The sequence below is a fragment of the Cryptomeria japonica genome, chromosome 1, assembly GCF_030272615.1.
Source record: "Cryptomeria japonica chromosome 1, Sugi_1.0, whole genome shotgun sequence".
NCBI classification, from domain to species: Eukaryota; Viridiplantae; Streptophyta; class Pinopsida; order Cupressales; family Cupressaceae; genus Cryptomeria; species Cryptomeria japonica.
This window is the reverse complement of record NC_081405.1, coordinates 639,721,805-639,740,753: the sequence shown is the minus strand read 5'-3', so window position 1 is coordinate 639,740,753 and position 18,949 is coordinate 639,721,805. Positions and strand designations below refer to the sequence as shown.

Sequence of the window (18,949 nt, the reverse complement as noted above, 5' to 3'; positions counted from 1 at the left end):
GTGATCTCAGCCTCTTTTCTCTGACGTCGATGATCTCTGCCGACTCCAGAATTAGTTTCCCTTCTTCGTCGATGGGTGGCAGATCCTTGCATGTTGTGACGCGCTGCCCAATGGCCTTCTTGAGACATGACACGTGAAAAACATTGTGAATCCAACTCCCCTCAGGAAGCTCCAACTCGTAGGCAACTTCACCCACCCTCCGAACCACCTTGTAGGGTCCATAGAAACGCGGCTTCAGCTTCTCCTTACCACTTGTCTTCAAGGAGGATTGTCTGTACGGTTGAAGTCGAAGGTATACCAGATCACCAACCTCAAAGTTTCGTTCAACCTGGTGTTGGTTAGCATACATCTTTTGCTGGTTCTGAGCCCTCTGCAGGTTATCTTTGAGAGATGTCAGGATGTCTAAACTCTCCTGAAGCCAATCTTTGGCCCTCGGTGCACGACTATCTCCCAATGCCAGGTCAACAAATGAAGAAGGTTCATAACGGCACAGAGCTTTGAAGGGTGGCATGCCTATCGACATGTGATAGGTGGTGTTGTAACAGTGTTCACCCAAATGTAACCAACGAACCCAAGCCTTCTGTTGAGCTGAAACGTAGTTCCTAAGATAACCCTCCAGCCATTTGTTCACAATCTCAGTCTGTTCGTCTGTCTGCGGATGGTAGCTCGTGCTGGGCGACAACTTGGTTCCTGCCAACTGAAATAACTCCATCGAGAAGGTACGTAGAAAACGGCTATCCCTGTCACTGACGATGTTTCGCAGTAGACCATGTAAGCGAAATACCTCACAGAAGAATAACTCGGCCACTTGAACTGCTTGGTATCCTGTGGGGATGGCAAAAAAATGTGCATACTTGGTCAAGCGGTCAACTACGACGAAAATGCAATCCTTTCCTTGCACTCTGGGGAGCCCAGTAATGAAATCGATCGAGATGCTATCCCATTTCTGGTCTGGGATTGGCAGTGGTTGCAGCAATCCGGCCGGTAGGGTGTGCTCATATTTGTTTTGCGGACAGGTGGAACATTCTCGCACATACTGCAGGACGTTGTTCTTAAGCCCCTTCCAGGGAAACCTTTCTCGGATCTGTCTGTAGGTTTTCAAGTATCCCGGGTGTCTAGCCAAGGGAGAGTCATGCATTTCCTTCAGAATCTTCTCCTTCATCTTGGACTCGGGTACTAGATAAATTTTGTCCTTGTAGTAAATGATGTCGTCAACCACATTGTATCGGTCATCTTGCACTTGACCATCCATCAGTTTGCAGGAAAAAGTATTCTTGGAGTATTCAACCAACAGGCGTTCCTTCCAATCGCCGAAATTTGGGATAAAGAACATATGGCAGGCCTTCTTGACAGGGCATCAACTACCACGTTATTCTTCCCCTTCACATATTCAATGTCGAAATCAAATGCCTGGACTTTGCCCACCCACTTCTGTTGTTGTTCATTCAGATCCCTTTGCTCCAAGAAATATCGCAAGCCGTTGTGGTCTGTTCGCACAACAAACTTTGCCTCGACGAGGTACTGCCGAAACTTCGTCAGTGCGTGCATGATGGCGAGCATCTCCTTGTTGTAGATGGAGTACAACCGCTCAACTCCCGAGAGCTTCTGACTCTCGAACGCAATTGGGTGATGGTCTTACATCAACACCGCTCCAATGCCTTCTCCTGAGGCATCGCACTCTAGGATGAAAGGGCGAGTGAAGTCTGGTAGTGCCAGAACCGGACACGTACTCATAACCTCTTTTAATTTGTCGAAGGTTTGTTGCGCCTGCACATTCCAATGGAATGATCCTTTCTTTGTCAGATCTGTCAATGGTGCACCAAGTTGTGAAAATCCTTTCACAAAACTCCTATAATAACTGCACAATCCAAAAACTCCACGCAGCTCCGAGAGAGTCTTGGGTGGTGTTGCGACCATTTCACACACCGCCCCATTAGAATGGGGACCCCCTTTTTTTTCGCTTTTTGTTTTGCTCTTCTCTCTGCTTTTAGGGTTTTGAGTAAGTGAGTCTGTCTGGGCTAGGGCTAAACCTTAGGGATTCCTTTCGAATGTTTTTTTAAGCTAAGTCCAGTCAAATTTTGAAAGTTATTAAGCATCCTTCCGAGGGTTGAGATTGTTGAAGTAAGGTGAGTCTGTCAGGAGAGTTAGATAGGTCTTAGGTTAGGTCTAATCAGGGTTTTGGGGTAAAATCCTAATTTTGTCTAGGTGTTAGCATTTTGAAGGTGAAACTATGTATCCTTGCCTAGGTAAATTTTGATCAAATTTCGGAGGTAAGATGATGCTTGGAACGGAGAAATCGCTCCTGTCCTTCACTGGAGGCCCAGGGCGAAATACATTCTAAGTGCAATTTCTTGTTTTTGACAGGCGTGCTAACTGGTTCCTGGCCTTGAGAATGACCTGACTCTGCCTTGTGAAATGATCGGAGACTTAAATTTTGAATATTTTAGCCAGAAAGGACAAAATCGCTCCTGTCCCTCACTCAGGGACCAGGGCGAAAATGTTATTTAATGCATATTTGTCACTAACTTTTCTATTTTGTTTTGTGCAGGGTCTCCAAGAAAGATAATTGGACGTGACTTGATGTTTCTGAAGATTTTGAAGGCATGAAAATAATGAATTTTGAAGGATTAAGAGAAAATCGCTCCTGTCCTTCACTCAAGGACCAGGGCGAAAAGACTTAGCAGAGTCATTCCTGACCTTGTTTGATCAAATTGAAACATCAAAGGCATGGTGGAGGACGAAATGAACGTGATAGAGCATCTAGGCTTGATTAAAGACAATGAAATGATGGAGTTTTGTCTAGGAAGGTAAATTCGCTCCTGTCCCTCACCAAGGGTCCAGGGCGAAATCCTTTATATGCACAATTTTAGACCTTTCTTGGACATTAACTCTTATTCATAGCGTCAAGTAAGATGAAATCTTCCCTAGCAAAGGAATTTCGAGATGAAAAATGAGACAATTTGATCATGGTGGCAAAAGTTCGCTCCTGTGCCTCACTGACGGACCAGAGCTTGAATTTCAAATTTGCACTATTTTTGCAGGATCAAAGTGATTTTATGATTTGAAGAGATCAAGGAAAACATGTTTTGTCCGTTGAATACAACTTAAGTGGTCCACAAAGGAGGAAATCAACCCAAATGACAAAAGGCGCTCCTGTCCCTCACTGAAGGACCATGGCGTTTTTTCAAGATTGTCTTCTTTGTTTGAGATTTTGAGGCAAAACTTGACTTGGATAGGAGGGAGAAATGATGTTTTATGCCTTAGATGCGATTGAAGGTTTAAAGAACAAGGAAATATACCTAGAAGGCAAAAGGTGCTCCTGTCCCTCTCCAAGGGTCTAGAGCAATTTTCTAAAAAGTGCAAATTTCTTGCAAAAGACAAGGCAAGTTTGTGATTGAAATGAATGGAATAAGGCATGTTTAGCCCATTGAAGATAATTTGGAAGGCTAGCAAAGGACGGATAAGTTTGAAATTGCAAAATTGCTCCTGTCCCTCTCCAAGGGACCAGGGCGAAAAACCTAGTGTCCAGCTCTTCTATCCAAGTTTGGACAAATCTAAATCTAGGCGCAAGTTTGAAAGAGTGTTCAAAATGCCTTGAGGTGGAATTGAGATACAAGATTTGCAAATTTTGATGATAATAAGCAAAGGCGCTCCTGTCCCTCTCCAAAGGTCCAGGGCGAAATTTCCAAATGTTCCCATTTACCTTACATTTTGAAATGATAATTTTTGTTCCCAAGACTCAAGAGGTAGTGAAGTGTGATATTCTACGCCTGGAGGGTAATTTGAAGATTGATGTGATCAAGAATTTGTGCAATGGACTCAAAAGCGCTCCTGTCCCTCACTGAAGGACCAGGGCGATTTTTATAAAATCAACAATTTCCCTCCAAGATTACGCTAAGGAAAGATTGTGCAAGATGGGAAAGGTCTGGCGATTAAAAATGAAGAATGCAAGGTTTAAATTGCAAGTTCGCTCCTGTCCCTCTCCAAGGGACCAAGGCGAAGTTATTGGCATTCTTTATTTTTTTACCTTATTTCAACGTTGATATCCTCTAAAATCACATTGGATGCCAAAATTGCCAACTTAGAAATATTTGGAAAAATTTAAATTAAATTGGCATTTAATAAAAGGCGCATTGGTATTTAATAAATTAATTTTGAGCCTTTAAAAAATCGAATTTTTATTATAAAGGCATTTAAAATTAATTTTTGTGAAATTAAAATTAAAATGGAGCGCTTGGAGGCTTATTTTCATTTATTTTGTCAAGTCGGCCTCTCTTTTTTGCAATTTTATTTATTTTTTAGGCTTATTTTGTCAAGTCGGCCTATGGGGAGGCAAAGTGGTGAGCGCCCTATATAATAGGGGTGTGTTGATCAAGTTTAATCAATCATTCACTCATCACTTTAAGTGCGAATTTGGAGAGCTAGAGGAAGTGCGAAATCTGGTCTATTTGGAGCGAATTTACCTCAAGTGTTGAAGACTAGGGGTGGTGGAGTTGATTCTTGTGAAGACTAAAGGAGGCGCATTTTGCTAAAGGGAGAGCTTTGATCTACATTTTGCCTAGCGAATTCTCCTATTTTTGCATCATTTCTTATAGTTAATTCTCAAGAGGAGGTATGGCGAAATCATCCTAGTCCCAATGTTGGAGTTTTGAATTTTGAACTTTAAGTTTTTAAAAAAAATTGTGTAGTTAATTAGGAAATGATAACTCAAGATTTATCATGAAGTTTCCTAATTAATATCTTTTATCTTCCTTTTGAGTCTTCCTTGCTACTCTCTTTAATATTTTACTAATTATGAAATGTTGTGTAGGTGTCAAGATGGCGACTCCAAAGGCAGGAGCATCTACTAGTCGTCCAGCTCTCATGAAGGAAGATCAGAGGAATGAAGAATTGGAGACCAAGATCGTGTCCAAGTGGAGCAATATTGGAGATACCAACTTGGGAAACTTCAGTATCAAGAAGTTTCGAGAGGTCCCTTACATTGGCAAGCCATCACTTGTCGCAAAGAGAATAATTGAAAGTGGCATCATCAAGGCGGCCGGTTTCCCTCCAGCAGTCCAGTGCCATGAGCTGATGATCGAGTGTGCTCGCCATTATGACCCACAATCAAGATCGATCGTATCCAAGGAAGGGAACACTTTGGCATACCTTTCGGAGGAGGCTATAAGTGAAGCTCTCCATCTTCCAGAGCATAAAGATATGATTTACAAAAGCCAATTGCCGTAAGGTTTCCTCCATGATTTGTTGTCGTTGCTCCCCTCTGGTTATGGTGTCGTTGAGCTGAGCTTGGCTTCTGGTTAGCTCCCTTAATAGTGCCATGACTTCTCTTGCAGTATCTTGTGGTTCCCCATTCGATCGGCTGAACGATACCTCCTTCTAGTGTACACTTGCATCCACTACATGACAGGCTGGCAAGATCACAAGCTCTGATACCACTGTAATGTTCCTTGACCGTACTGGCGAGGGAGGCAAGGGTGTACGATAGTGTTTTGGTGCAGAGACCGTATGGTGGTATAAGGCAAGGCCGTACGGTGTTGGGCATAGGCCGTATGGTGGATGTTGGATGGGTGTATGGTAGTGGGCCGTACGGTGGGTGCTGGATGGGATGTACGGTATTGGGCCGTATGGTGGTTGTTGGATGGGGATGTATGGTAGTGTGCTGTACGGTGGTTGCTGGGGTGTACGGTAGGTGAATGTGTGCCAAGTTCCGCCCTCGAGCCCTAGACATTTAATCAATTTGAAGTTGTATTGAGTAGTGGAATGAATTATTATTACTCCAGGCACAAGAGACTTAGGTGTAGATGATGAATACTCGCACATGCACAGGGGATTATATTGGTAATGATCGCACAACAAATTGCACAAACTCGGAACAAAAACAGAATAGGGTGAGGAGAACTCCCACCGAAACTGCGGATGCCAGGTAGGGAGGATCTTTCACCTCCGAAATGATAGACAAGCAAGCTGAACTCCAACTGGAATTCGCACATACAAAGAAAAATACCAAATTCGTATACCTAAGACAAAGACTAACTCTGCCATATATATGGGCTCCAGGAACTTCCCAAAGGATTACAAATGGCCGACACAACCAACCAAGACTTGTCTAAACTAATTAAATAAAAGGGCTCGAAAGATTGTTATTAAATTTGGGGCCTTACAATAAAGTAATTAAATTTATTATTTAATTACATCGGGGACATCACATTTGTAGCTAAGAGGGGGTTGTAGACTGAAGAACATGATGGCTTTAGGGTGATGGTAGCTAGTTGGCACAAGTTTCTTTGCACTCGTAAGATTAGAAATTTGAGTATACAGCTAGGTGATTATGAGTTGAAAGATGAATTCTATGCGGTTGATATGGGGGACAATGATGTTATTCTTGGTATGACATGGATGTTGTCACTTGTGGAATTCTCTTTATAGAAGGCCTCACATATGTTCTTTGATAGAGATTTCTATTGATTAGAGAGAGTTAATTATATCAGAGTATGCCAAAGATTCATGGGCAACAGTTGTTATAGAGGGCACACTTCATGACGACATGTACATAGTGGTTAATGAGCAGATCATATACAAAGATAGGATCTATTTGGTGCCTTCTTCACAACTTAGGTGAAGATAATGAAAATTTTGCATTATGCACCTATGCTCAGTCACCCGAGTTTCTTTAAGACTTAATAGGCAGATTCGGGAGAGGTTTACTAGGAAAGGGATTAAAAATGAAGTTCTTAAATATGTCTGAGAGTGCCCTACTTGCTAGCATAATAAGAATGAGCACACATACCCAAATTGTTTACTTTAGCCCTTACCCATTATGAATCAGAAATGAGAATGTATCTCCATGGACTTCATCAAAGGGTTACCTAAGGTGCAAGGCAAAGATTGTATTTATGTGGTGGTTGACATGTTGACAAAATTTGCACATTTCTTTGCCATTTCAGCTACATACACAACTGCACAAGTAGCTGATCTATTCTGTAGGGAGATCTTTAGATTGCATGGGTTGCCCAAGAGCATTCTGAGTGATAGGGACAAGAAGTTCCTAAGTATTTTTTGGCAGGAGCTTTTTAAATTTGAGTGGGATTGAGCTCACTTCTAGCACTAGCTACCACCCATAGATAGATGGGCAAACACAGATCGTCAACAAATGGTTGGAAGGGTATCTTAGGAACTATGTTTTTGGGCAGTAGAGGGCTTGGATTAAATGGCTACACTCTGGTGAGTATTGTTATATTACTACTTATACATGTCTATCAAGATGTCGCCATTCATGGTTTTATGCGGATATGATGCTCCCAAATTAATGGATTTACTATTTGGGGATAGTAGAGTGCCTAAGGCAAAGGACTTGCTACAAAAGAGTCAAGACATCATGAAGTCATTAAAAATTTGCAACAAGCACAAAATCAACAAAAGTTGTATGCTGATCAACATTGGATAGAGCGCAATTTTGAGGTTTGGAACATGGTTTATTTGAGATTGTAGTCATACAGATAGTCTACTCTCAAGAAGAGTGGAGCAGAGAAACTCAAGCCCGAGTGTTATGGTCCATTTAGAGTATTTTGATAGGTTGGAGAGGTTTCCTATGAGCTTGAGCTACTGGCTAGCAATAGGGTTCATAATGTATTTCATGTATCTAGGCTCAAGAAGGCACTTGGTCATAATGTGGTTCCCTCATCTGTGTTGCCACTGTTGGATGAGGAGGGGAAGTTGATATTGATTCCAGAGGCGATCATTGATACTAGAGAAATGACTCTTTGGAAAAGGGTCATCAGAGAATTTTTGGTCAAATGGAAGAACTACTAGTAGAGGATGCCACAAGGGAGAACAAACAGATTTTGCAGCATCCAGAATTGAGATTGCTTGAGGACAAGCAATTTTGGGAAGAGCAGACTATAATGCCCCCTTCCTAAGCCAGTTCAGCATGGTGGAGTCTTTAGCCTGTTTAGTTGATTCCCATGGGCTAATGTTTAGGGTTAGGGAATCTTGGAGGCAATGCCAGGTGTGATTTCATATCCTGATAGTTGGATGAGCATATTGCTATTTTCTAGAGCCTTTTCGAGTTAATTCTTCCACACTATTTTTAGTAAGTTGGTTATGGGCACTGATAGAGTCAATTGGCATGCTTGCTATTTTTAGTATTGTTGGTGGGTTCATTATTGATGATCATCTCAACTTTTGAAATAGTCCAAGGACTTTTAGTTAAATAACGATAAGTTATAAGTTAATAAAGTTAAATTATTTTAATTTATTTAATGAAGGGACTATAGAGGTCAATTATTAAATCAAAGGTGATTTATTTTAATGGTAGGACCTTTATTATTTAATGCTACATTGGGAGACTAAAAAGGGAAGTGATTTTTTATTAAATAAAAGCCAAAAAAAACATTATGGTAAAATAGTGAAAAAGCAAAAAGTGTTCTTCTGAAAAAGCAATGGAAAAGCAATGAAAAAGGAAAAAAATATTCCCAAAAAATTTAGCAAAAAAGTAATTTGATAAAGCAGCCAAAAAGCCAAAAAAGTATAAAAGGAGGATTGGGGCTTTCATTTGGAGATATGTTGAGTTTTGATTTTGATATTGCTTCTGTTTTGAAGGAGATTGCTTCTTCATCTTGGTTTGTGAGGACAAAAACCCTTGTAGGCAACATTTTCTACATTGTTGAGAGATACAATCTAGAGAATACTTGGTGATTTCATTCAGAGGTCACATTTGGGCATATTGGACATTATGATTATATATCAGATTTGCAGATCTTATTGAATATTAGATTTAAAAAAGAATCATTTTGGAGAAAATTAAGGAGGGTATATTTTTATTTGTTGGTTGTATCTTCTCCTTTGCTGGCCATACACTCTTTTGATGTGCATCTAGGGTTTTGAGGAGGTTACACTTGCTGTTTTGGGGCATATTGGACTTGCACTTCCTTGCATACCTTCAGCGTAGCCTTTGGAGTAGATTTGTGAGGGTTGGCATTCATTTTGGAGTGATATTTTGGTGATTTTTGTGAGCAGCTCAAGCAAAACCATTGGTGCATTTTCTGGTTATGTTGGATTTAGATATGGAGTGTATTTTTTGTAATTGAGTTGTTATTTTTGAGAAAAAATGTATTTCCAGATCAAAAATTAAATGTGGAATTTTCAGCTGTGTTATTTCTGAATATTAGTCATTTTCTGAAATGAAAATGTTGTTGCATTATTATCTCTTTATCTGCACTGTTATTGTCATTGATTATATAGCAAAAACAAGTCAAAAACACATTTGAAAACAAAAAAAATAAAGCACAAACAGGGCTGCATATTACATAAGATCTGGTTGATTGTGAAATTGAGAACTTGGCACAAATTCAATGAAATGCTAAATGGGCTTCAAAGGTGGAATCCTTTAGGTTTGTCAAAAATATTGGAATATACATCAACAAAAGATATGTTTGCATTAGGTAGAAGCTTGATAGAATTTTCTGCCTTTGCTTTTGGAATGATACGAAGAGTAAGAAACCTATGTAGTTTTATCAGTTTAATTGCTGGCCTACCAAAGAGCAAAGAACTAACATAAGTGAGTTTATACATTTTATCAACCTTATGCAGCTGGGTCTTGTGGAAGCCATGAACGTCAGTCCAACAGTTTTTCTAATAAGTTATTCAAAGTATTGGATTGTGACATTCAAGGGAAGTGACATCACAATCAATTTCATCTTGGAATGGCTCAATGGCAAATGTGGCCAAACGTTTGTGACACACAAGTGTGGAATATCCCTGCTTGATCAACCCCAAGTAGTATTGGTGTGAATGTGTAAAAGTTGGCACGAGGAGAATATCTACCAACTTTTGTGAAATCAAGTTCTTCTTTTTGCCCTTTTCAAGGATAAGCTCTGCCATTATATTCTTGATGTGATGATTTTGAATGAACAAAACTTCCCTATTGTTAATCAAATAGTCGTTAATAGAGGAATGAGCTAAGAATTAAATGTGTTGGGATTAGCTATGTGATTCTCAGAATCTTTATAGTTTGAAATCTGCCCAGCAAGAAAAATCTTTTCTTTTTTTGGTTTTGAGGACACAACATTCATCAGTAAAATGTCCCATTTTCTTGTGGTAGGCACACAATTTCTTTGTTGAACCATTAATGACTCCATTTGGTGAAGAATACCCATTTGTTGATTATGAGCAGACAACATGAGCCAAACTGGCAGAGGCAGAAGACAAAGAATCTCTTTCTTGAAAATAGAAAGATTAGCTTGGGGGGCTTGTTGAACTATTGATCAAATAAAAGTCAAATTGTAGGAAGCAAAATTTTGAAATACAAAATGGAGTCAGCTAATAGCAGTTTTTCTTAATAGCAGAAATTAAATTAGCAATTTGACAGTAAAATTTTAGCAGCAGAAATATGGAGCAAGCCTTGCATAGCAAAAAATAATAGTACTGGTGTACATAAATTAGCTTCCAGTATGCAGCTGCTGAGAAAAAATTCAGAGGTAGAAGACAGATGCTGACAGCAAAGACATGAAGTACAGCAAACAATACCACAGCCAAATATCAAAGGCAGTAATATTGAATAGATTCATACTTGAACAAATATCTGGAGTCTGGACATCAGTGTAGAACAAGAATGAATCTTGAAAGTTTAACCAAATCTGGTGAATTAATGACTTTATCAAAACAGAAGTTGCCCCATAAGGAGGATTTCATGAATATAATGAATGGCAATACAGAGTTTAAGCTTTTTCTGAAAATGCAGAAATTCCCACAGCTTGTAGAACTGGGTCTGACGATTCAGAGGTTATGGTGAATGTGAAATGCTGGATATACACAAGGAGGAAATTAAAGTCTTGTTAATATGAAATTTGAAAGCATACAGAACATTCAGAGATAGGAAGACCTGATTATTAATTTATTAGGGTCTGATACCAATTGATATGACCATTTCTAAGTGTATATTTAGAGTTTCCTGCTGTCCATATACTTAGTTTATTTCTGTCTACCCATTCTATTTGTTCTAGTTGGCTATCTGTTTTTAATTTGTTTTGATCTACCCTTTCCAGCTGTTTGTGCTGTCAAACTAACTTTTTTTTTTCTATTGACTATCCACCCATGTGCTTTGATTGGGAAACAACTATAGTCAAATTACCATAATAGATGTCCTTAATACTTAACTGACTTGGTCCCAGAAGAGGACACTTTCTCAATTTATTCTTTGTTTATAGTTATAGAAAAATAAATCAGCATCCATTTGGTGGGTGGAATGTGAAGGACATAAGGGCATGGTGTTCCATCCTTGATTATTATATTGGCAAGGCAGTATTTGAATTAGGTTGCCACCCATGAATTTTATCGCACATAAAATATATTTCACTTTTTCCTTAGCAATCTCTTGGGATCAACTGCATATCAATCCTTTACTTCATTGCTTGGCCTTGATGGGTCAGGGTTGTGAGGTGGAAGGAGCGTTCAAGGAGCGGGGAGAAGGCAGGGTAGATTTTTTGAGTTATTGTGCATTAAGCTGTTTTCTTTGGTGTTCGATAGAATGGACATATATTTGGAGTGCATGTTATTACAAAATTTCTGTGACATTGTTAATGTTTTGCAGGACCGGTACCAGATGGTGCAGATGCAGTGGTGCAAGTAGAAAATACACAAGAAATTGAGCGCAGCTCTGAAGGAATGAAGAGAGTAAGAATATTGACTGGAGTGTCTAAGGGCCATGACATTCGTCCTGTGGTAAGAATTTGGTTTTCAAATCAACTAAGGCAATGCTCTTAGATATCTATCTGTGGTAGATAAATTTGAAGAAAATTGCCCAAGGTTAACATAAAGGTTTAGTGTTCAATATAGCAAAATGCTTTCACAATATATAATTCAATGACAAGATTTGTTTGTGAATGTACGTCTTGATAGCATGGTGTTGAGAAGAAATTCTGAAAGAAATGCATCATTATTACGTGATTCTGATTTATAATGCATATAGCTTTAATACTTTGAGATAGCACAGAAAAGAAAACTAGATACAAATTATGTATATAAAAAGATACAGCATAGATTCTCTATGAAATACAGATAATTTTTTGGCTTTTTTGATTCTAAATGTGTTTGGAGTTGAAAATTCCATGTCCAATTTGAGTTGATACCAAAAATTAAGTAAATTTAGGTGATAAGAAATTGGTTTCCACTATGCCTCTATTAGGTACTAATAAGATCATGTATTTGTATACACAGTTTTCTTTAAGTTTTCAATTTTTAAGTTTAATGTACTTACCTATGAGCAATTTCATAAGTTTATCAAACCATGTTTTTGTGAACAAGCTACCTTGTAAACTATGGAGAACCACCATGGATAGTTGTGGGTGGGGAAGAAAGAAGCTTGTCTCTAGTGAAGTCACATAGTGGAAGATCCCCCGTCTTGTACACAATCACTGAGTTGTGTATGCATGAGGAGTTTTTTAATTTTATTTTGCATAAGCAACATAATATATTGCATTTATAAATACCATTGTTATAACTGCACATGTCCATTTGTTACACTTGGGCTTGGGCACTTCATTTGTACATCTGCCATAGAAATTGTCATATCCACAGGCTGTGAGAGAGCTGTATTAAAATGCAAATGGAGCAAAACTTGGAAAATCTGATGGGCGATTCCCAAAAAACCTCAGATCTGGTGGCTTAGGTCAAAAAGCAATAAAACCATCTGATTATATGACTGCCTCTATAGTCTATTATTCAGGCAAATGTTTCAGCTTTGGGTTCAATGTTACAAAATTTCTAGATGATCCCAAAAGCCTTGAAGCATTAAAATGCAAATGGAGCAAAACTGGAAAAATTTGATGGGCGATTCCCCAAAAAATCTCAGATCTGGTGGCTTAGGTCAAAAAGCAATAAAACCATCCGATTATATGACTACCTCTATAATCTATTATATAGACAAATGTTTCAGCTTTGGGTTCAATGTTACAAAATTTCTAGATGATCCCAAAAGCCTTGAAAGTCAACATTAGAGGCTGAATGAGTGGACTGTTCCTCCTGTTGTGACATTTTCACACATTGCCCCATTGCAAATGGGGACCCCTACTTTTTAGGCCCTTCCGGTCTTTTAGCTTTGTTTTTTTTGGGTCTTTTCACAGCAGTCTTGTCAGTCTCTCTGCTTTGCAAGTGTTTGGGGGTCATATTGATCAAGTTTGCTTTTCGTTTGAGCGAATTTGGTTAAGTCTAGGGCTCGTTTTGTCAATTTTAGGGTTTCTTCCTTCAGTCCTAGATTATAGGGGTCTCTTTTAGGGTTTGGAAAAACTGAACGTAGAACTGGAGTTAGGACCCTTCAAGGTACCTCCCAGTAAAATTTGAGTGAATTCTGAGCACTTGCTATTTTTAGTAAGTTTCACTGCCTCCCAGATTGGTCTAATTTTGCCAAAAATCAAACTTCTATTTTTAGTAACTTGTATTTTTAATAAGTTTCTATTTTTAGTAAGTGCTTTCTTGACCTGTTTTGTCCAAACCCTAACATTTCGAAACGCGTACTATTTGGGAAAATCTATTTTTGGTAGGTTCATCCCTGAAGACGCTGAAGACTAAACGTTGCTGAAGATCATTTCTAAATCCGGAAGAGTCAGAAAGCAGACAGAGTGATCAAAATTTGACTAAGTGTGGGAATCGGTCCAGGAATGGAAAGCTCGAAAAATCATCTAAGTCTGGAAATTCACATCAATCCACAAATGTCACCCTGATTTGGAAATGGCCTGAAATTTGACTAAGTTTGAAAATTTAAAAGATCTTCTAAAACATAAAATTTGCATTATAATTCCTAGAGATTTGAAACCACTCTCAAACATCCTACCAATATATACATGAAATATAACTTAAAGTAAGTACGTAGATCTCTGTGCATTGCTATGTATCTGTTGTTATCTGTATCTTTATCAGTGCATTGATTTGTTCCTTACTCGATCAATGCACTGATAAAGAGTAGTAGCCTAGTTTGCACCGTGGTAAGAGTTAGCCTACCTACGTCTCTTATAGCAGTACCTACCCCCAACTGGGTTCGACTCGCCCCTATTGCCCTGGGGTTAGAGCAGAGATTAGCCTCACCAATCAGTTCAGTTTGTAAGCCCTCTCAGTTGAAGTCAGCTATAGATTAAGCTATTGGTTTGGTTCAGCTTAAGACAGCCCTTAATTCAGCCAACCCGATAACTTACTTACTAACTTCTCCTTTCATTTCTTTTATCCAACTATAGAGAGCTTTAAAACCCACTGATAATTGGTGAGATTATTTGAGGTTAGTTGGTGAGCTGCTCGGATTAGGTATAAGATAGGATGGGGCAAAGGGGTGGGTGGGAGGAACTAAAGTTGGGCAGCAGGGTGGGAACTAGATTGTGTCTGTTCTCAGTTGGTTCATCTTTCATAGGACCGCAGAGTCATAAACTTCCACGGAATCTAGGAGGTGGATGATCTAGATGCACCATTGGTTTAAAGCATACGTATCGAGCCCTTGGGTTCCCTCATGAGGCTTTCAACGTCGACTATCGGCTGCTGGTTTCATTTGGATCCCTCCTTTTTCCAGTACTATTGATAAATGATGCTGGTCTTTATTAATCAGTCAATTAATTAGCCCGCTAGAATAAGGTGGGGTTCCTAACAACCTCGGGTCAGGCCTCTGATCATATGGATTGGTCTAACAAGCTGATTAATAAGAGGGCCCCTACTATTCTATGGTAGTTTGCAAGCCATTTCACTATCATTTGCCCTGAACCCTAGGTCTAGACACAAGATCTGGTTTAGCATAAGTTCTATTTAATCTCTTGCCTTATTGATACCAGTAAGCCTCAGATAACTGTGATCCTATAGGTTTTCTATATTGGCTTATGTGCTTTATTAGGAAGGAGTACGATTAAGCCAATGTACAGTTGGTCTGATCTTATACCAGCTTCCCGTGCCTAGCTTATTCCGTTGTATCGTCAGTATTTCAGTGCTACAGTATCCATTTGTCTGAGCTGACTCTTATGCCTACCAAAAAAAAAAAGTCTCTTCCTCTGCTGCAGTTCCAGATCGAGCCCTACAATTCTATGGGTGCCAGGAGCACCCTGTCCAATATCCCTTTCATATTGAGAGTCATAATTAGTATAGCCAAGTGCATAGCCAGTTCCAGCAGCAAAGGTAGCATCCGACCGAGCCAGGATCAGCAGTTTACCCAATTGGCCCAGTAGCACTATCAGTAGACCCATCAGCAGGGGCTTCAGTAGCTTCTTCGGTAAAGGTTGCAGAGCCTATTATTTCATTTTGAGAACCAGAAGAACCTGGGGCAGTTGACCGAGGAGTGAAAGCAGCAGACGATCCCTATTCAATAGAGGCAGAGGTGAGAGCATCATAAAGAACACCAAGAGCAAAGGCAGGATAAACATAGGTGAGAACAGGATAAATTGGGGCGTGCTCATTATGCCCTTAGAATAGTAGGGCATGACTTATTTAACAACGTATATAATTAATAGGCGAATTGGAACTGAGAAACTGGAATCACGCTTACGGCCAAATCCTCCCACCCAACTAGAGTTCCCTAATTTTGAGATACCTCTCGCCCTCTGCCTAATTAATTCACCTGCCAAAAGAATAATGAATCAGCCTGCCCATAGAATTGTAGGGGGGCATCAGCCTGCTAAAGCGAATAACGAATAAGCGAATAAGCAAATAGCTAATAAATCTTTATTAATGGCATCAGTCAATTAATCAGCCCGCTATTTGAAGCTAGAATAAGCTTAGTGAAGTGGCCAGATTTCGCCGCCTTCCCTGTGGGCGGGGATCTCGACTTTCCGTTCTGAGGAGCAAGGTTGTTACTGCAAGTTTCCATGATGATGAGTGTGGTAAACCAGTCGGCTGGAATCATGAATAGTGTGATATGTGTGTGGGGCGAAGACCTTGGGTTTATATGTCACGGGGTAGGGGGGGCTAATGCCCGGACACCAACGATTAGGACCAGCCCACGCGGGGTTCTTCCTTCCTATCCAACTTCTTGGCACGCATCAATACGTCACATGACTTGCCAATTCTCCTCCCACCCACCCCGGGGTAGGGGTAGCCCCTACTATTCGCGTACTCGCCACAAGCTGATTAATTGGGGGTAGGGCCAGATTATATACGTAACATGCCTACAGGGTGTTCATGTGGGTATAGGGCTAGACTCTATTCTAGATTCTCTACGTCCTATTGCCATGGTAGGGGGGGGTGGGTGGGAATATATAGTAGTGGCAACTATCTCCTTCCTATTAATCAGTTCATTAATTAGTAGATTAATACGCCTGCTAGATTAAGCTAGAATACGCCACCACAACTCTATCTCTTCCTAAGTTCCCACCCCTTATTAATTCACCTGCCAAAAGAGTAATGAATCAGCTTGCTATAGTATTATTTATTAATTCACTTGTCAAAAGAATAATGAATCAGCTTGTGGCGAGTACGGGGGGGGAATTATAGTTCTAGAATTCCCGCCCACCCGGGCCCCTACTATTCTATGGTGGAGGCAATATAAATGCTTATTCTTTTGGCAGGTGTATTAATTCACTGAGCCCCTACTATTCTATGGCGGAAGCAATAGTTCCAGGGTGTTCATAGGAGGAAGGAACATAACGGGTGGGCCCCTACTATTCTATGGCGGAAGCAATAGTTCCAGGGTGTTCATAGGAATAGCTCTATATCCTCCTCATTTCCCACCCCCGGGGTGGGTGGGCCCCTACTATTCGCTAGGGTAGTTCTTCACCGGATAGGGCAATAGTGCAATTTTCGGCCCTATAGTTGAAACCGGGCGATCTAACGCCCCGTAGGGCCACTTATACTTGAATGTTATATTTCATGTATATATCCTGATGAAGAGAATGAGGAAAAAATCATGAAAATCCTTCCCCAAGTCAATTCAACGCCCAAGTTTGGGCAAGGGCGCTAAAATAGGGTGTCCAAGGAAAGCGTGGAAATGTTGAAATTCCACCAACAAAGCAAATTAACGCCCAAGAGGTGGATAGGGTGCCAAATAGAGTTGAGCGTGGAAAAATGGAAAACAATGAAATTCCTTCCCAATGTGCAAATGGTGCCCATGGAGAGAGTAGGGCGCTAAAAGGGAGTGTTCTTGGAAACCTGGAAAATGAAAATTCCACCATCAAGCCATTCTAGCGCCCAAGGAAGATAGGGGGCGCTAGAAGAAGGGGGTCAAGGAAAACTCCAAATTTGCAAGATTCCTTTGTCAAGTGGAAATAGTGCCCATGGATGGAGAAGAGCTCCAAAATCACCACGGTAGGGATAAACACTTCAAGATGAAATTTCCTCCATCAAAGTCAAAATTCCATGCCCAGTCAGGAAGTTGAAGAGAAATATTCTAAGGCATGGAAATAATGAAATTCCTTCACCAAGTTGGATTCCACGTTCAAGTCAAAGAATGAAGAGAAATTGTCTAAGAAATGAAAATCCAAGGGTCAAGGAAGAATGGAAAAGCAGAAATCCCCTCAGGAAATTTTAAGAATAATCCATTTTTAGACACCAAATCTTGTTTGAATTTCAAAATTTTGGCAGATTTGGATTCGTAAGAGAATTTTCTCCTTCCTTGGCCAAAACCCTAATTTTGTGGAAGATCCCTAAAAAATAGGAGATGGTGGAAAATTGTTGAAAATCTCCTCCAAAGCAAGGAAAGTTCGAAAAACTTCAAGAAAATTCTTCATGGATCAAATTCCTCTCTCCTGAAGTTTTCTCTCTCCAAGGGTTTCTCGCCAAGTGGCAGTTGGGTCAGCGTATGTTGAGTCAATGGAGCATTTTCTGCATGCAGCCGTCACATGAAGGCATATTGACGACGCATTTATTGTTGGAATACTTTGACTAAGTGGCGGCCTGATCAGTGCATGTTGAGTGCATGAAGAATCTTTTGCATGCAGCCACCATATTTATGGTTTTATGACAGATTCCTTCCGCATGTCGCCGTCACATGAAGGAATGATGGGCATTTATTTCTGCATGGGGAATACTCATTGTATGTTGGGCAAATTTGATGTAATGGGGTGCATTTAATGCACGAATGGATGCCATTTTTGGGCTTATCTGAATTGATTGCATATGGGTTTCATGATGGGTTATTAATTGCTAATTCCCACGTTGTTGCATCATGTGTGGGGAATCTTTTAGGGAAAACCCTAATTAAGGTTTTGCATGTAATCATGGCCTGAGGCCTATATAAAGGGGTAACCCCCTCATTTGTAAAAGAGAGGGAGACTTGTATGAAATTGTTGCAATAAGTTTTTGAGATTGTGAGATTTTGCCAAGATCAAGAGCTTAATGAAAAGTACAAATAGAGAGACAAAATATTGATACGAATAAACTGTATTCTATCAAGATGAAAATACTGATCAACTGGATCATCAATCAATCAATCAATTAAATTACATACAATGAATATGAGCCTGCTTATATAGGCAACACTATATGGATATGTGAGCACACAAACATGACATGTGGCTCAATGAGAAACAAGGGTAGGTAGGAAATAGGTGTGGTAGGTAGGAGAAACAATATAATATTCCACATGAGGTGGATCACCCACTGAAGGTGGAATGTAACAACAAGATAAGACCACAAAAGGTGGAAATTCTCCTACACACACTATCCCAATGTGGCACAAACACCCAAGTGTCTCATACCCAAACTACTATGATATGCATGTACCTAAGTAAACTTAAGTAAGGTGTAATAATATCTATCATGAATAATTAATTACACCAACACCCCCCCTTAAGTGCAACTTATGGGAATGCACTTAAGTCTACAATGCAACTAAGCAATGCAAAATGTGTCTTGACTACTAGGCCATGATAGGTACCCATGTACAAATGAAAATGCATGCAAACCAATGCAATGAATTCTCTCATAAAGCGGGGAAAGAGAGAAAAACCCAATGGGAAAAAACCCTCCCCCAAAAAGAGAGATAAAAACCATA

At 39.9% G+C, this 18,949-nt stretch overlaps 1 protein-coding gene across 1 annotated transcript in view; it reads left to right on the top strand.

Moving 5' to 3' along the window:
- Nucleotides 1-18,949, top strand: part of LOC131042433 (molybdopterin biosynthesis protein CNX1) — a 202,917-nt gene that overhangs the window by 95,156 nt on the left and 88,812 nt on the right. The window contains exon 4 of the mRNA XM_057975702.2: nt 11,588-11,718. Within this exon, the coding sequence (XP_057831685.2) occupies nt 11,588-11,718 (131 nt within the window). The remainder of the gene's footprint in view (nt 1-11,587; nt 11,719-18,949) is intronic.